Raw genomic sequence first — 20,000 nt, 5'->3', positions numbered from 1 at the left:
GAAATCAACATTACTCACCAAAGAGAAAATTGTCTGGCTTGAAGAGATCCCCAAATTCGCCCGTTCGGATGTGGTCCATTGTACCGGGCTCCAGGTCCACCAAGACTGCTCTTGGGACATATCGCATACCTGAAATTAAGATTCTCTTGTTAAATTGCATCTTACTTTTGGGCAATTGAACACACGTACCCTTACTTATCTGTCTGTGTTGGTATGATTGAATGCATGCGTGGATGTACTTTTATAAGTAAGGGTAAACTTATAAGTGCAAAGGTAAATGTAATGTATATATATATATATATATATATATATATATATATATATATATATATATATATATATCTGTGTTCGTAGGTTCAAAAGAGTAGGAGGAGGGACTAATGTTGATAAATTATCCGATGGGATAATGAAAAGTTTAGTAGATGGAAAAAAAATTTAGGTTGAAGTTTGGGTTCACTTACTTAATGGAAAGGAGATACAAGCTTTTGGGAGACAATATAATCAATGAATCCAAAAGTAAAAGATGGAAGTAGTGAACACAGTGCATTCTTGGGTTAATTAAATGATAACTTTGAACATCTGATATGGGGTATAGAATAGAGGCAAAACTGAGTGATGCTATATTGAAAAAAAGATATATTAATGCTGAGAGTGGGCGTGGCTATTGAGGATAACCGGATTAAAAATGAAAGGTTACAGTCGAATAACTGACCAGGGTTTGTAAGGTATGCCTAGAGGAGAGAAAAGTTCTAAAGGAGTTCGGAAAAGAAAAAAAATTTAATTTCTATAAAATTGAAGGGGATGAAAGTGACTATTGGGCGTGTTAGGGCATAACGTTACTTGGTATTCTTATGGTAGTATTTAGTAGATTTTGATTGAGAAAGCAAAATGGGTGAGTGAAGAGTTGATAAGGGAATAACTGTTGGTTTAGACAGAGGAGACAGTGCATACGTCAACTGTTTGTCATGAAATATAAAGTAGAGAATAAACGTATGGTGGCATGATATGTATATACAGTATATGTGTGTGTGTTTGTGCATATATTAAGGCGTTTCCTTTGACAGTTTGTCATCAGAAAAAAATGCAATAGTCACTTCTACATTCATATATCAAATGTTGATTTGAGTACAATTTTTGTGTAAAAGCTCAAATGGGAGAATTTCATTGATACATCAATAACGAAAAACAACTTCAAATAGCTTCCTGTATATTAAGACCAATTTGTTCCATTACCTCTTCCACATCCATCTACTGTAAGTCTTTTCCTCCTCAGTACTACCGAATTAGACTTTTTTCATACCAATCCAATCTTAAGTTTTGTCCTCTCCATTATAAGGCTCAATACTGCTTGGTGTTCTAGAAGTTTTATTCCAGCTGTGACTAGATTGTGGAATGATTTTCCTATTCAGGTAGCTGAGTCAGTGGAACTGTTATGTAGGACTTTTTGACACGAGTCTTATTTCATAGTTTTTATTTTAGTGATCGGTTTATCGTTGTTACTTATTTTGATATACTATATATATTTTTTATTATTTCACAATTACATTTTATTCTTTATTTCTATCTTTCCTCTCCTTAATAGACTGCTTTTCCTGTTGGAGCCCTTGGGGTTGTAGCATTCTGCTCTTCCAGTTAGGGTATAGCTTGGCTAGTAATGATAAGAATAATGTTCTCTATTCTCTCCACTTGATCTAAGCATCTCTAAACGCTCTGGATTTATCTTCTCAGTACATCACTGTTCCTCCACACTTTTCAGCCTCTAGGTCCTATGATACTTTACAAATATTTCATCTAAATTCATTCTTTTCCTTTTCATGTTCATTCGACAAAGAAGAGTTGCTACAACATAAACTTCATACTTTTCAACATCCATTGCTTCGTCTACTTGTTTTCCATTTAAATTTATGGCTTTACTTTTATTCTCATTCACTTTCAATTCCTTTACTTATGAACATTTTCATCCTTAGTCTATCGGCAGTTTCTCTTCATAACCCGTAAACAGAACTGAGTTATTTTCAACTATTCGCCAGCCCACATCTCATATCCATTCCATAATTTTTAACTTATAGCTTATATCCCTTCTCATCCTGCATAATCTCTTCCATGAGAATATTATTGCTACAAACATACTCCTACGTCACATGAATCTCTTCTACCTAAACAACCTAGGAAACTTAGCTTTCATCAGAAAACAGGCTCACCTTCTTGCACACTGTATCGTTGTCACATTTACTATAATTTTTATGTCTATATACGCCACAAACAGCAAGTTTTTTTACATCATCATCATCTCCTACGCTTATTGACGCAAGGGGCCTCGGTTAGATTTTGTCAGTCGTCTCGTCTCTATCTTGAGCTTTTAAATCAATACTTCTCCATTCATCATCTCCTACTACACGCTATATAGTCCTCAGCCATGTAGGCCTGTGTCTTCTAGCTCTTCTAGTGCCACTCGTAATCCTTTTGTTATCTGTCTTACTTCCTCTATAAAAATACTTTCCTATGTTTGTATAGTTTTAATAGCTCTTTCTCTCTCTCTCTCTCTCTCTCTCTCTCTCTCTCTCTCTCTCTCTCTCTCTCTCTCTCTCATAGGAGATGGGATGAGAGATGAGTGAAATATGTAAAAGAATAGGAAAATAGGAGATTAAATTAAAATGGAAACATGGTATTGCACTACTACTCCTACTACTACTACTACTACTACTACTACTACTACTACTACTACTACTACTATGACGCTATCTAACATTACGTCGTATGTTGTACTTACAGCAGCACGAGTAATGATAGTAGTCGTACTAAACATTATTATAGTTTCTCTCTATTTGTCTGACATCAAACGTATGATGATACAATTCCTCCACCATTTGTCTGACCTCAAACGCATGATGAATAATGAGGAACATTGAGGAAATAGGAGAATTCCAAATTCAGAAGTGAATAACTAAATAACAAGTTACTAAAATAATATAACCTAGGAATAAAGAGAACTAATCTATCGATTAATTTCCCATTGTGACCTAGCGTCTCAACGACGTAATTTATCGGGGTAACCTTTACAGCTGTTACGTCATCGAGGAGTTTCAATTATTCGTCGAAAGTCGATATGCGACGGAGAAAGAGAGGAAGAAGCTGAAAGAAGAGAAGAGTTTCGTGATATTAGAGAATCTGGCTTTGATTTCGTCGATGACGTCACGTCCGTTGGAGTCATGGGCTTTTTTTCCATTTATTTTTGTCAGATTGGATGGACATTTATACTTTTTAAGTTTGTCTAATTGGATGAGGATTTTGACATACTTTTTAAGGTTCAGTCTAATTGGATGAGAATTTTGACATACTTTTTAAGGTTCAGTCTAATTGGATGAGAATTTTGACATACTTTTTAAGGTTCAGTCTAATTGGGTGAGAATTTTGACATACTTTTTAAGGTTCAGTCTAATTGGATGAGAATTTTGACATACTTTTTAAGGTTCAGTCTAATTGGATGAGAATTTTGACATACTTTTTAAGGTTCAGTCTAATTGGATGAGAATTTTGACATACTTTTTAAGGTTCAGTCTAATTGGATGATAATTTTGACATACTTTTTAAGGTTCAGTCTATAGGAAAACAAAGTAATTTGTCGAATTCCAGAGCTGAATCGTCCTAGAAGCAAGATTGTGGATTTTCATTTCATTGATTGATTTTTAATATTTGAAATAAAATGTCAGTAAAATTAAAAAAGTATCATTAGGGTGGAATGATTTGATTCGTCCCTAGAGTAAACCAAATAATGTTATTAACATTAGTATGATATACTCTGGCAAACAGAATAGGGAAGGCATAATGTTAAATTTCCAATGGAGAGGTGAAGAATAAGTTAAGAAAGAGTAATATGTATATATATGTATATATATATATATATATATATATATATATATATATATATATATATATATATATATATATGCATATATATATATATGCATATATATATACATATATATACACACACACACACACATATATATATATATATATATATATATATATATATATATATATATATATATATATTATACATGTATACATATATGTATATGCGTAAAAATCACAGGAAAACGTTATGCTCAGATGCAGAAGACTGAAGAAGTATCACGAAACTAGTCTGGACTTAATCGTATATTTCGTATTTTCATTTTTCCTGTGGTTCTTCTGCATATATATATGTATATATATATATATATATATATATATATATATATATATATATATATATATATATATATATATACAAACTGGTGTATACACACATATGTGTATATAATATATATATATATATATATATATATATATATATATATATATATATATATATATATATATATATATATATACTGTGTATATTTAAATGTGTTTATATATAAATCTGTAGTTAATATGGATTTATCTAAGCTTCAGTAAAGTATGGTAATTTCAACATCCTTTACGTAAGATATTTTTTGTCAAATGGAACCACAAGAAAATGATCGATCCTCAATTATACGGACTGTTGTGAAGGTCTCTAAGCTTCTTACGTAATGGGGAGTGGGGTTACCTTCCCCCCCCCCCTCCATCCCCAATGCAGCTCCCAAAACCTACCCACCTAACCTTTACCAGATTGCAAGCTCGAAAGGTTATTGCTCGTTTCTACAGTATGAAAAGCGATCGAAATTTCGTGCACGTCTCCTTACGCTATTGTAAGAAACTTCCGTTGAGATCATGGAACGCGGAGTGGGGGTCTATGTGGGATAGCAGGGATGGTAATACCTCTCAGAAACTAACAACAAGCCTTGGTGTTCTAATATAAGAGGCAATGGGTCATATATAACCTAAGTGTTGTGGTGGCCTAATGGAAACATCCCTGCATAGCCTTCTGCCGGACGGGTCCCGCTCAGCCGTTCTGCTGGACTGTGGTTCGAGTCCCGCTCAAGCCTTCGGCCAGACTGTGGTTCGAGTCCCGCTCAAGCCTTCTGTCAGACTGGGGTTTGAGTCCTGCTCAAGCCTTCTGCCTTCGAGTCCCGCTCAAGCCTTCTGCCGGACTGTGGTTCGAGTCCCGCTCAAGCGTTCTGCTGGACTGTGGTTCGAGTCCCGCTCAAGCGTTATGCTGGACTGTGGTTCGAGTCCCGCTCAAGCCTTCTGCCAGACTGTGGTTCGATTCCCGCTCAAGTCTTCTGCCAGACTGTGGTTCGAGTCCCGCTCAATCCTTCTGTCAGACTGGGGTTTGAGTCCTGCTCAAGCCTTCTGCCTTCGAGTCCCACTCAAGCCTTCTGCCGGACTGTGGTTCGAGTCCCGCTCAAGCGTTATGCTGGACTGTGGTTCGAGTCCCGCCCAAGCCTTCTGCCAGACTGTGGTTCGAGTCCCGCTCAAGCCTTCTGTCAGACTGGGGTTTGAGTCCTGCTCAAGCCTTCTGCCTTCGAGTCCCGCTCAAGCCTTCTGCCGGACTGTGGTTCGAGTCCCGCTTAACCGTTCTGCTGGACTGTGGTTCGAGTCCCGCTCAAGCGTTCTGCTGGACTGTGGTTCGAGTCCCGCTCAAGCCTTCTGTCAGAGTATGGTTTGAGTCCCGCTCAAGCCTTCTTCCGGACTATGGTTTAAGTCCGGCTCAAGCCTTCTGCCGGATTGTGGTTCGAGTCCCGCTCAAGCCTTTTGCTGGACTGTGGTTCGAGTCCCGCTCAAGCCTTCTGTCAGACTATGGTTTGAGTCCCACTCAAGCCTTCTTCCGGACTATGGTTTGAGTCCCGCTCAAGCCTTCTGCCGGATTGTGGTTCGAGTCCTGCTCAAGCCTTTTGCTGGACTGTGGTTCGAGTCCCGCCCAAGCCTTCTGCCAGACTGTGGTTTGAGTCCCGCTCAAGCCTTCTGCCAGACTGTGGTTTGAGTCCCGCTCAAGCCTTCTGCCAGACTGTGGTTTGAGTCCCGCTCAAGCCTTCTGCCAGACTGTGGTTTGAGTCCCGCTCAAGCCTTCTGCCAGACTGTGGTTTGAGTCCCGCTCAAGCCTTCTGCCAGACTGTGGTTTGAGTCCCGCTCAAGCCTTCTGCCAGACTGTGGTTTGAGTCCCGCTCAAGCCTTCTGCCAGACTGTGGTTTGAGTCCCGCTCAAGCCTTCTGCCAGACTGTGGTTTGAGTCCCGCTCAAGCCTTCTGTCAGACTGTGGTTTGAGTCCCGCTCAAGCCTTCTGTCAGACTGTGGTTTGAGTCCCGCTCAAGCCTTCTGTCAGACTGTGGTTTGAGTCCCGCTCAAGCCTTCTGCCAGACTGTGGTTTGAGTCCCGCTCAAGCCTTCTGTCAGACTGTGGTTTGAGTTCCACTCAAGCCTTCTTCCGGACTATGGTTTGAGTCCCGCTCAAGCCTTCTGCCGGATTGTGGTTCAAGTCCTGCTCAAGCCTTTTGCTGGACTGTGGTTCGAGTCCCGCCCAAGCCTTCTGCCAGACTGTGGTTTGAGTCCCGCTCAAGCCTTCTGTCAGACTGGGGTTTGAGTCCTGCTCAAGCCTTCTTCCTTCGAGTCCCGCTCAAGCCTTCTGCCGGACTGTGGTTCGAGTCCCGCTCAAGCGTTCTGCTGGACTGTGGTTCGAGTCCCGCTCAAGCCTTCTGTCAGACTATGGTTTGAGTCCCACTTAAGCCTTCTTCCGGACTATGGTTTGAGTCCCGCTCAAGCCTTCTGCCGGATTGTGGTTTGAGTCCTGCTCAAGCCTTTTGCTGGACTGTGGTTCGAGTCCCGCCCAAGCCTTCTGCCAGACTGTGGTTCGAGTCCCGCTCAAGCCTTCTGTCAGAATGGGGTTTGAGTCCTGCTCAAGCCTTCTGCCTTCGAGTCCCGCTCAAGCCTTCTGCCGGACTGTGGTTCGAGTCCCGCTCAAGCGTTCTGCTGGACTGTGGTTCGAGTCCCGCTCAAGCGTTCTGCTGGACTGTGGTTCGAGTCCCGCTCAAGCCTTCTGCCAGACTGTGGTTCGAGTCCCGCTCAAGCCTTCTGCCAGACTGTGGTTCGAGTCCCGCTCAAGCCTTCTGCCAGACTGTGGTTCGAGTCCCGCTCAAGCCTTCTGTCAGACTGGGGTTTGAGTCCTGCTCAAGCCTTCTGCCTTCGAGTCCCGCTCAAGCCTTCTGCCGGACTGTGGTTCGAGTCCCGCTTAACCGTTCTGCTGGACTGTGGTTCGAGTCCCGCTCAAGCGTTCTGCTGGACTGTGGTTCGAGTCCCGCTCAAGCCTTCTGTCAGAGTATGGTTTGAGTCCCGCTCAAGCCTTCTTCCGGACTATGGTTTGAGTCCGGGTCAAGCCTTCTGCCGGATTGTGGTTCGAGTCCCGCTCAAGCCTTTTGCTGGACTGTGGTTCGAGTCCTGCTCAAGCGTTCTGCTGGACTGTGGTTCGAGTCCCGCTCAAGCCTTCTGTCAGACTATGGTTTGAGTCCCACTCAAGCCTTCTTCCGGACTATGGTTTGAGTCCCGCTCAAGCCTTCTGCCGGATTGTGGTTCGAGTCCTGCTCAAGCCTTTTGCTGGACTGTGGTTCGAGTCCCGCCCAAGCCTTCTGCCGGACTGTGATTTGAGTCCTGCTCAAGCCTTTTGCTGGACTGTGGTTTGAGTCCCGCTCAAGCCTTCTGCCGGACTGTGATTTGAGTCCCGCTCAAGCCTTCTGCCGGACTGCGGTCCGAGACCCGCTCAAGCCTTCTGCCGGATTGTGGTCCGAGTCCCGCTCAAGCATTTTGCCGGACTGTTGTCCGAGTCCCGCTCAAGCATTTTGCCGGACTGCGGTCCGAGACCCGCTCAAGCCTTCTGCCGGATTGTGGTCCGAGTCCCGCTCAAGCATTTTGCCGGACTGCTGTCCGAGTCCCGCTCAACCCTTCTGCCGGACTGTGATTTGAGTCTCGCTCAAGCCTTCTGCCGGACTGCGGTCCGAGACCCGCTCAAGCCTTCTGCCGGATTGTGGTCCGAGTCCCGCTCAAGCATTTTGCCGGACTGTTGTCCGAGTCCCGCTCAACCCTTCTGCCGGACTGTGATTTGAGTCCCGCTCAAGCCTTCTGCCGGACTGCGGTCCGAGACCCGCTCAAGCCTTCTGCCGGATTGTGGTCCGAGTCCCGCTCAAGCATTTTGCCGGACTGTTGTCCGAGACCCGCTCAACCCTTCTGCCGGACTGTGATTTGAGTCCCGCTCAAGCCTTCTGCCGGACTGCGGTCCGAGACCCGCTCAAGCCTTCTGCCGGATTGTGGTCCGAGTCCCGCTCAAGCATTTTGCCGGACTGTTGTCCGAGTCCCGCTCAACCCTTCTGCCGGACTGTGATTTGAGTCCCGCTCAAGCCTTCTGCCGGACTGCGGTCCGAGACCCGCTCAAGCCTTCTGCCGGATTGTGGTCCGAGTCCCGCTCAAGCATTTTGCCGGACTGTGGTCCGAATCCCGCTCAACCCTTCTGCCGGACTGTGATTTGAGTCCCGCTCAAGCCTTCTGCCGGACTGCGGTCCGAGACCCGCTCAAGCCTTCTGCCGGATTTTGGTCCGAGTCCCGCTCAAGCATTTTGCCGGACTGTTGTCCGAGTCCCGCTCAACCCTTCTGCCGGACTGTGATTTGAGTCCCGCTCAAGCCTTCTGCCGGACTGCGGTCCGAGACCCGCTCAAGCCTTCTGCCGGATTGTGGTCCGAGTCCCGCTCAAGCATTTTGCCGGACTGTGGTCCGAGTCCCGCTCAAGCATTTTGCCGGACTGTTGTCCGAGTCCCGCTCAAGCCTTCTGCCGGACTGTGGTCCGAGTCCCGCTCAAGCCTTCGGCCGGACTGTGGTTCGTGTCCCGCTCAAGCCTTCTGGCAGACTGTGATTCGAGTCCCCCTTAAGCTCTATAGTTTCTTGCAGTGTCTGTAACATCACCATCCTTGTGAGCTACCCATCCCTGTCCGTAACTTGGGTGGAGAGGAGCGTTAGCGCTGATCATATGTTTATATGGTCAGTCTCCAGGGCATTGTCCCGCTAGCTAGGGCAATATCATGTCCCTGGCCTCTGCCATTCGTTATTGACCTTTAAACCTTTAAAGTTAATGGAGTTAATGTTATAATTTTTTTTTTCATTCTTTTTCGAATCTTATTTTTGTTTTTTGTATCTTGACATCCACTTCATTTAATTTCTTTTTATCCTTTCATGACTTTTTTATGTTTAATCATGAAAAGAAAATATGCTATTTTAGAATGTAAAAGTTGATGGCCTCTCTCTCTCTCTCTCTCTCTCTCTCTCTCTCTCTCTCTCTCTCTCTCTCTCTAATGTAGTCGAGGTCCAATTTGGGTTAACATCGTCCGCCCCAATACATAATGTAGAAGCCCAGTACCAAGGGAAATGTCAACGTGAGATCGCTCAGATCTGGTTGACGTCGTAGGTTTGCGCAGGTTGAAATGCGCATCCCCTAAGAGAGAGAGATTTAGATTTTAGGAGTGCGTTTGCCTGTTATTTATCAATGTGAAATTACCACTGGTACATTTACGGAATGAGAGGAAGAGCCATCGATTTTTATATGCTGATAAGCGTGTCTGCATTTTCTTTTATGAAGGTATATCATTCAGCATACTGTCATGTTAATAGAAGCCAAGCTACAACTCTATTTAGAACAGCAGATTGTTATAAGTCCAAGAATTCCATCAGGGTAGGCTGCCTAGTGTGGAAAAGAAATAGAGAAGTAACGAATTTACTGTGAATGATAAACAGCATTTTTATAGACCAATATCAGCGTTACATAATTGCCATATATACACTATAAAACGATACTTGTGTTAACCTGTTCAACAGAAGACCATTTGCTAAAAGTTTGAATTTTATTTGATAGATAATATATTTACAAGTTGATGTTGATATATTTACATACAATTTACATGTGTATATATATATATATATATATATATATATATATATATATATATATATATATATATATATATATATATATACACGCACACGATGTTTTACTTTCTGGACAGGAAACAAATATACACCTTTATACACTGTGTTTGCAAACAGTTTTAAGCAGTTTGTAAACTCTTTGTTTTTAAAAACTGTAAATTCTTTTTTTTTACATGCCAAATTCAAGAAATTTTGCAAGTTGCAAGTGGTTTGTTATTTTGTACATATTTACTCGTGAAAGCCTGTAAGAATTGCGATAAAATGTATTGAAATGAGCATGCGTTCTATTTCCTATAGCTTAGCTTTAGTTGATCGATCGAAATAATTCTGTATTAACTTTCAGAATTTACACCCTTCATATTATTATTATTATTATTATTATTATTATTATTATTATTATTATTATTATTATTATTTACATTTCTACCTCATACTTGGTATCGAATCCTAGCCTTTTCAAATGAAAGGTCAGGTCGCTTCCAACCAGGGGCTAGGGTTTGATCCCAAGTATGAGGTAGAAATTTATTTCTATTTGAGCACGATATTGTGTTGATTTTCATCCATTGTTATTATTATTATTATTATTATTATTATTATTATTATTATTATTATTATTCCTTGCTAAGCTACAACCCAAGTTGGAAAAGCAAGATGCTATAAGCCCAAGGGCTCCAACAGGGAAAGATAGCCCAGTGATGAAAGGAAATAAGGAAATAAATAAACAACCTAACTCATTCAAGTCAAGAATATATTTTTTTTATTAACATTTTCAATGTTTTATTTTAGTGTACTTTCTTATTGTTTCTAATATGTCTCCTGCTTTTATGTATATTATCTGCATGTGGAGTGTTTTTTTTTTCCTACTTATCCATGTGATGATGTTCACTTGTTCATCATAATTCCAGAACAGCACTTGTTTAGAAATTATGATCAGTCAATCCAATAAATGATCTTTCACCTAATCCATATTCGACCGTTGAATAACTTACACTATTAAATAACCGTATTTTTAATCGGAAATTCTCCGTAAACATATTGTTCTCAGCCGTATTTCAGTGAAATGCAGGCGACCGTAATTTTACCCTACTTTGTTATTATCTTTTACGGGTTAGTGACCGTAATATCACTCCTTTACGTCAATATATCCGTTTTTAAAACGGTGAATATTCTGGGATTAAAATTGCCAGACATATATCGTTTTTTAATGCAAATTTTTGACACTGTACTCTATTTAGTACGAAATCTTTATAACTATTGCGAATTTGGTCTTCATTATGGGATAAGGATCTTCCATTATACTACTGACTCGAATACGCTCCTGTCTTTTCCCTCTAAATAATAGATTTTATTTCTTAATTCAGCTCATTCATAAATGAAAACTCTATTTGCTTATTAGATTGATACACTTTCTCATGCCGATGACAGCAAATTTGATTGAAATTAAGAGACCATTTGATGATCTAAATCTTCAGGCAAATTAGGGTAGATTAATTCTAAACGTTGGAGGTTAAAATTACTGTTTTCTTCTTCTTTCCTGTGCATTTAACCTGATTCCATCACCTAGTCTTGATCTGTAATTTGGTAATTCCAGAAGTTTTCTTGCGTTTACACAATTAAGTAATTAGCTGTAATTGTAGGACTTATCTTTGTACTATCTAACACTCCCTCGAAAGTTTACTTTATTTTATTCTTTCTTTACTTAAACATATTACCTTGACATGAGACGCTTAATTTTTAAACAAATATCTGGCAATTCTTATTCAAAAGAGAGATTTTAAACTACTAAGACAGCTACAGATGTTTTCATGTTTAACTTTTGCTAGTTACTGCTTGACCTATATTTTTACTTTGACCCATAAGCACATAGAAATAGAGTAGTTCTTTACTCTTAAGAGAGAACTGTATCTCAACGGGAATTTTTTTATTTTTTATCTACCGGAGAATTTGCCATAAACGTTTAATCTTTACTATTTTAAAGATTGAATATCAAGATATCAGTGATCATATATGCATTTTTATTTGTTTTTTTTACTTTTTATATTTTTTGGCAAATGAAAACATACAAGGTGCTTCGAAAACACTACCTAGCATGATTCATGTATACAAATACTTTGGTTGCATACTTGATATAGATTTATCGATCTTTAATGTTATATAATAGAATAAAATGTTGTTTCAATTTGCGATCTTCGAAACTGAAAACTAAAGGCCAGTGTAAGAAAGTTCCCAAGAGCCCCATGCGATACTGTAGTTTCGTCTTACAAGTCATACACTTAAGTAAAATATATATATATATATATATATATATATATATATATATATATATATATATATATATATATATATATATATATATATATATACACTCAATTTTTTTAATGAGGCGCATTTGCACCGACGCGCAGTGGTGCCCTTTTAGCTCGGAAAAGTTTCCTGCTATCTGATTGGTTAGAATTATCTTGTCCAACCAATCAGGGATCAGGAAACTTTTCCGAGCTAAAAGGGCACCCCTGCGAGTCTCTGCAAATCTGCCTCGCTAAAAAGAATTGACTATAGTCGCTTTTATTTCATATGATCATAATGTGAGTCACGTTCAAGTTTGCATGAGTTAGGAGATTACCATCCGTCCAAGAGTTTGATTATTATAAATATATTTTAGAATTAAAATAACTTTTTGTGTAAAAAAAGGGAAATTATTATTATTATTATTATTATTATTATTATTATTATTATTATTATTATCTTCCTAGAAGTTTACATGATTTTTACAAATGAATCAAAGCCTATTTTCCAACTAGAATGCCAATACGTGAATATTTATTTTTTGTAAAAACATTTTTTTTTTCAATGCAAATATCCCAGGTCTGATAACACACACACACACACACACACACACACACACACACACACACACACGAAAGTCAAGGCACAAACTGAAGGAGTCATTGTGTTCACCTCCTCAGTGAAGGGAGTTTATTTAAAAATGATAACATGGCATTGCAGGATAGTTCTAAATAATCTCTGATTTTTTACACATAACGTGACTTTCTCGTGAGAAAACGCCTATATTTGGCGTAAAAAAAAAAATTATAAAGAATGAAAATCAATATGCCTTGCGATTTGCCGGGCTGGGGTTAGAGTCCTGCCCAAGGTATTGAGTAATCAGCCATTGTCTGGCCTTCCCTGGCACTAGCTTGGGTGGAAAGAGGGCGTAGTCGCTGATCATGTGTATATATGATCAGTCTCTAGGGAATTATTCTGGTAAAACATTTTCACTGTCACTTGCCTCTGCTATTGATGAGCGCCCTTCAAACCCCCTCATGGAAATCTTTTGAATAATTCATAACTGAGCAACATTGCCACTGTCCATTGCCTCCGCCATTCATGAGCGCCCTTCAAACCCCCTCATGGCAATCTTCTGAGCAGTTCATAACTGATCAGTTAGGAAAACTATCTGCATTTAGGCAACGTAAACAAACGGCAATAAAGATTATTCATTGATAAGTTATAAGGACATTTCTTTGTTTACATCGTAAATGCGTCCTTTTGTTTTCGTGGAATTCCCAGGAATGCTTTTGTGAGTAAGCGACCTATCATTCTCGGGGCCAATTGACGTTTCTTGTAATCCCCGCGGCCTTGAGACGTGCCTATAATGTGCTCGATAGATTGGCTATTAGTTCTCTCTCTCTCTCTCTCTCTCTCTCTCTCTCTCTCTCTCTCTCTCTCTCTCCTCTCCCTCTCTCTCTCTCTCTCTCCTCTCGATATGTCCAGGTCACTGGGGGACTTTGTTATTGAAATCAATGATTTATCGAACTCTGTTATGTTAAATCGAAAGGACAATTTTTACAATTTCTCTCTCTCTCTCTCTCTCTCTCTCTCTCTCTCTCTCTCTCTCTCTCTCTCTCTCTCTCTCTCTCTCTCTCTCTCTCTCTGTATATATATATATATATATATATATATATATATATATATATATATATATATATATATATATATATATAATGTCCAGGTCACTGGGGGACTTTGTTATTGAAATCAATGATTTATCGAACTCGGTTATGTTGAATCGAATGGACAATTTTTACAACTCTCTCTCTCTCTCTCTCTCTCTCTCTCTCTCTCTCTCTCTCTCTCTCTCTCTCTCTCTCTATATATATATATATATATATATATATATATATATATCTATATCTATATCTATATATATATATATATATATATATATATATATATATGTCCAGGTCACTGGGGGCCTTTGTTATTGAAATCAATGATTTATCGAACTCGGTTGTTAAATCGAAAGGACAATTTTTACAATCTCTCTCTCTCTCTCTCTCTCTCTCTCTCTCTATCTATCTCTGTATATATATATATATATATATATCTATGTCCAGGTCACTGGGGGCCTTTGTTATTGAAATCAATGATTTATCGAACTCGGTTATGTTGAATCGAATGGACAATTTTTACAACTCTCTCTCTCTCTCTCTCTCTCTCTCTCTCTCTCTCTATATATATATATATATATATATGTCCAGGTCACTGGGGGCCTTTGTTAATCAATGATTTATCGAACTCGGTTATGTTGAATCGAACGGACAATTTTTACAACTCTCTCTCTCTCTCTCTCTCTCTCTCTCTCTCTCTCAGAAGCACGCATTCCTCGCTTGGCAAAGAGAAATGGTCTTATGTTGTTTTTCAATCTTTGTCCCTTTTGTGTGTCAATGGGTATTGTGTGCCCATCTGGACTCACAGTAGAGACAATACTCATGATCATTCTATCTCCAACTGCATTGGTTTCTACCTTTTATTTTTATCCAGTTCTTATTGGATTCCTCTCCCCATTGGCTCACTTAATACAACTATCCACCTTTCATTCATCATTACTATCATTGATAGTAAGGATAAGCAAGGTCTTATAATTGTTAATTTTATATTGCCTTATTAACAAAATGAACCTATAAAGTTTTAGTCTTAAGTGTGACTCTAAAACAATATAGAGTGCACGATATTGGGTCCTTAACCTTAATCTTTAAGTAAAGGAGTATTCTTGTCTTCATCATTAGTATTATGAATTTACTACACAAATTTAACAAAATTAACAAACCCAAATGGCCATTTCATTGCAAAGGAAATTATTTAATTACAAATGTCCTTAAGATTTCATACACGATAATGATGTTTTATTGTCTTATGATTATTTTCGCTTTTTTGTTAATTTTCAAAGATTTATTTTGATGAAATTATTAACCGTGAACGTTCTGCTAAGTCTATCGGGTATAATTACTGTTAGTTGTCAACATTATTATTATTATTATTATCATTATTATTATTATTACTTGCTAAGCTACAACCCTAGTTGGAAAGGCTCCAACAGGGAAAATAGCTCAGTGAGGAAAGGAAACAAGGACGGAAGGCATTGTGAATGTGACTATAACCGGTATCAATAGCTTCTTTGGGGTTATGCATTCCCTCAACTTTTTTAATATGAAAAAAAAAAAAAACAAGGATGCGGGAAAACAGCTGAATAACGCTGATGTGTTTGACTATCAGGAAGAATAATTTCTTAGCAATTAGTAACATGTAAACAACAACAAACGCAGACGTTTCTATTCCACTGCAGGACAAAGGTCTCAGACTAGTCAATTCATGTCTGGGGTTTGGCCAGTTTTCATCACCACACTGGCATTGCTGATGGTTTTGGGAGATTTTCGTCTAATCGCTCACATCAAGCCTTGACTAGTACGGCTTTGCTGATCATGGTAATACGTAAACCCTTTCACCACTTTGAGGTATTTCCACTCAGAAATATATTCAAGAGATGGTCTTCATAAGTCTGGTAACTGAAATCTCCTCTGTGTGGACATTTTATTACCGTATAAACCATCCTACATCTTAGACGAAAAGAGGAGCAGTAGTGGGATTTTTTGAGCTGCACATTTGTCATATCCCTCATTTACTGAATTATTATATATAATAGCAAATTTAAAAAAAAATCCGTTAGAAAATCAAATGACAGTGATTATGTTACATCACTCAAAACATAACCGGTTTGAATTGGTTGACCTATAACCAATTATCGGAAGATCAATCTTCAAGGTAATACTTCGCCTATGTTTACGACGGGCTGTTTTCCCTGACTTGGTGGAGGTATCTATCCTCTGCTCGTGTTATTGCCATCGCCAAAATCGAACATTTTGCGTAGGGATGTATTCACCCTTGTCTCTTTTTCTGATTTTGTTTGTTAGCCACTTTCCAAAAGAAACTAATGTTCAGATTTTGACCAAAATTGGAAGTAATGTTGGGTATGACCCAAGGATGACTCTGTAACATTTTGGGTAGAGTACATCAAAATACAAGTACGCACCAGTAGCAATGTTAAGAAAATGGCAAATATTTTTTTTTTTCTTTTTTTTTTTGAACAACATTACGCCATAATTATTGAACCAATTTCAATGAAACTTGGTGAACATGTGGTATATGACCTTACGACGAATGCATTAGAATTTGAAGAGAATACATCGAAGTACGCAGTAGAGTTGAGAGCAAAATAAGATTTATTGGCGTTGCGAAGGCATGTTCTCCACTGACTGCCCATCTAGTTATTGTTATTATACGGTAGATTCATCCACGGTTAACATATGAAATAAAGGAAAAGCTTGGTCTGAAGACTTGAGTAAAAGCGATAATCTTAATTGGCGGAGGTCTGTTGACAATCTTCATTGGCGGCGGAGGTCTGAAATCTCTGATGGCTCTTTCAAAGCAAGAGCCCGTGTTCCAACCACATGTTAGGGCAATCTAAAAGGAATGAATCTTTCTACTTGTCTATATTTTTGTTTTTGTGTGTTTTTGATGTTGTTAATAGTTTATATATGACATGTCTGTTTTGACGTTGTTACTTATTTTAGAATGATTTATTGTTAATTTGTTCTCTTCATTTATTTATTTCCTTATTTCCATTCCTCACTGGGCTATTTTTCCCTGTTGGAGCCCCTGGGCTTATAGCATCTTGCTTTTCCAACTAGGGTTGTAGCTTGGATAATAATAATAATAATAATAATAATAATAATAATAATAATAATAATAATAATGTGTTTGTTGATGCTCTAACTCGAATAATTATTCTTAATGACAATAACACCTTTGACTGCTTTTAAACCACCCTTTTCACTTCTGATCCTCTTCCACCTGTTTAGAACTGAGATTTTTCCCAGGTAACTAATTCGCCTTGAGCAACTGCTCTTACATTGTCAAGTGATAGACAGGAATCGATTCTCTTGTGCATTGTCTGCGGTATGTCTGGCCTTCAGAGACTGTTAACAGAGAGGTGTACCTTTCAGTTGTGTTCCTGTTATTTGAATTTTTTGTTTTTCTTGTCATGAATTATTTAGGGGTGGCCTGCTTCTCTTATTTGAATTATTTGAGTCATATGTGTATATATATATATATATATATATGTATATACATGTATATATATATATATTATATAATATATATATACACATATATATACATACATACATATATATATCCTATATATATTTATACTTTTATTTTAATGGTATATATATACTGTATATATAAATGTGTATATGTATATTTATGGATGTATAGCCTATATACTGTATTTTAATATACAGTATATATATATATATATATATATATAGGGGTGCTTTTTCTTATATGGATTTTAGTGTTGATTCTAATATTACATTTTTAGTGAAGTTTCTCATATTTCCTTTGTTTATATTTTGGCAAAATTTGGTTTGAATATTTTGTGAAGTGTGATTTTATTCCCTTTAGAACAAAGAATAAACTTTTCGAGAATTGGCATCGCTAAAAATTTATTCTAGCTCAGAGAAGGATATTATTATGAACAGCGATTTTGTATTTTTTTTTTTATTATTATTAAAGAATATATGTTTATAAGAATTTGACAATTCATAGTGCTAGTTTATTTTCTTGATATGTAATAATTCTTAATGATTTTTATTAATAATTCATATAGCACCCCAGGCTTGAATATGGGTAGGGGTCATAGATGCGCCTTGTAGTGTCTGTAAGCTATTCAATAAATGGGATTATTCGAAATTATCCAAAATATCATAATTTCATTTGCTGAAAGAAACATATGTTTATTCAGTAGAATTTCCTGAATAGGCCGTGTTTATGAATGATGACTCCACGGCTGTAAACTGGGGTTCGAGTCCCGCTCAAGCTCGATAGTTTCTTGTAGTGTCTGCAACCTCACCATCCTTATAAGCTAAGGATAAGGGGTTTGGGGGAGCCTGTAGGTCTACCTGCTGAGTTATCAGCAGCCATTGTCTGGGCCTCCTTCGTCTTAGCTTGGGTGGGTAGCGGGCTTGGGCGCTGATCATATGCATATATGGTCAGTCTCTTGGGCATTGTCCTGGTTGCTAGGGCAATGTCATTGTTCCTTGCCCCTGCCATTCATGAGTGGCCTTTAAACCTTCAAAGTACTTTATTAGTATTACTAGTGCTATAAGTGTTGCTAAAGCTGCTATCAAATGCAATTTTAATAGATATGTACAATTGTGACCATTAGTGAAATTATGTACTTGATATTATTTTACAATTGCTGTTACATTTTAGTGCAATTAATATAAGGTCAATTACTATAGGTATTAGTACTGGGCTGCCAATAGTTTATGTTAATTTTACCCTAAAATTCAAAAGTTCCCAAAATCTCAGAATTTAAAGAAAGTACGATTATCCTGGCTATTGTCAAATTGCTTGATAATAGAAAATAACAAAACAGGGTCGATGGTATAATTAATAAGTAATTAGGCAATTAAACATTCGAAACAAAAATTTTAAAAATCAAAATTAAAAACGGTAAACATTTAGAACTATTGTGGGAGTTAAATAAACAATTATTTTACCGAGAAAAAAATTTAAATTACTTCAGAATAAAAAGGAAATAAAAAAGGTATTATAAAGAATGAAAAATATTAAACGGTAAATTTTTATAATTAATATAGAAATTAAATGAAAATTTTATCTGACGAGGAAAAAAGCTAAATCATTATCAATATCATTATCACTAGCTAAGCTACAACCCCAGTAAGAAAAGCAGGATGCTGTAAGCCCAAGGAGGTATGAGTTGAGAAAATGAATTGTCCTACCTGCTGCTTCATTGTAATAAACGCTAATTCTCTCCAACTGGGTCTCCTGAGTGGCTTGGTCTTCTAATAGAAGTGTACAATTGTGATAATTAGTGAAAATTAGCTCTTCACTCTACTTGAGAATTGCTATTGCTTTTTAGTATGACTACTATAAGGTACAATGCTACTGGTATTATAATTGTGCTTCCCTGAAATTCCATGTTCTATAGAGTTCAATGATTAAATACCGTTGCTTTAAATTGTGTACTAAGGGAAGAGATGAAAACAAGCTAAAATGCTACTTTTGATAAGTAAATAGGTGAAAAAGAAATATAAAGGCAAATTAGAAAAGAAATTGTTTATAAAGATGGACAAATCTAAAACGGTGAACATTTAGAATTGATGTGATAATTTAAGGAATATTTTATTTGATAAGGAAAAGCTTTCAGTTATTATTTTTTATGTTATTACTAGGTAAGCCACAACCCTAGTTAGAAAAGCAGGGTGCTATAAGCCCAAGGACTCCAACAGGGTAAAATAGCTCAGTGAGGAAAGGAAATAAAGAAATAAATAAACTACAAGAGAAGTAATGAACAATTGATATAAAATGTTTTAAGAACAATGACAACATTGAAATGTATTAGTTTAAAAAATGAACATAGAACAATAAGCTTAATTAGTCATGCTTCAAAAATAATGCTTATAATATTAGCAGGAAGTTTAAGAGCAAAAGCTGAAGAATATATTGGAAAGAACCAAATTGGATTTAAATCAGGATATGGAACTTGGAGGCAATTGGCTGTATGAGGATGATCCAAGAAAAAGTTTAGATGTCAATGAGGAAATGTTTGTTTATTTCGTTGACGTTGAGAAAATATGATAGGGTTCAGTGGACATTACAACTGGAAATTTAAAAAAAGATATATCCATTTATTGGCAAGATAGAAGATTAATAAAGACTTTATATCTAAACAAACAGGAACAGTACATATTGCAGGTGAAGATTC

At 37.8% G+C, this 20,000-nt stretch overlaps 1 protein-coding gene across 1 annotated transcript in view; it reads right to left on the bottom strand.

Moving 5' to 3' along the window:
* Positions 1–20,000, bottom strand: part of LOC137627578 (tubulin beta-4B chain-like) — a 54,340-nt gene that overhangs the window by 11,472 nt on the left and 22,868 nt on the right. The window contains exon 3 of the mRNA XM_068358664.1: positions 19–129. Within this exon, the coding sequence (XP_068214765.1) occupies positions 19–129 (111 nt within the window). The remainder of the gene's footprint in view (positions 1–18; positions 130–20,000) is intronic.

The sequence above is a fragment of the Palaemon carinicauda genome, chromosome 35 (genome assembly GCF_036898095.1).
Source record: "Palaemon carinicauda isolate YSFRI2023 chromosome 35, ASM3689809v2, whole genome shotgun sequence".
NCBI lineage: Eukaryota > Metazoa > Arthropoda > Malacostraca > Decapoda > Palaemonidae > Palaemon > Palaemon carinicauda.
This window is presented reverse-complemented; position numbering and strand designations above follow the sequence as displayed.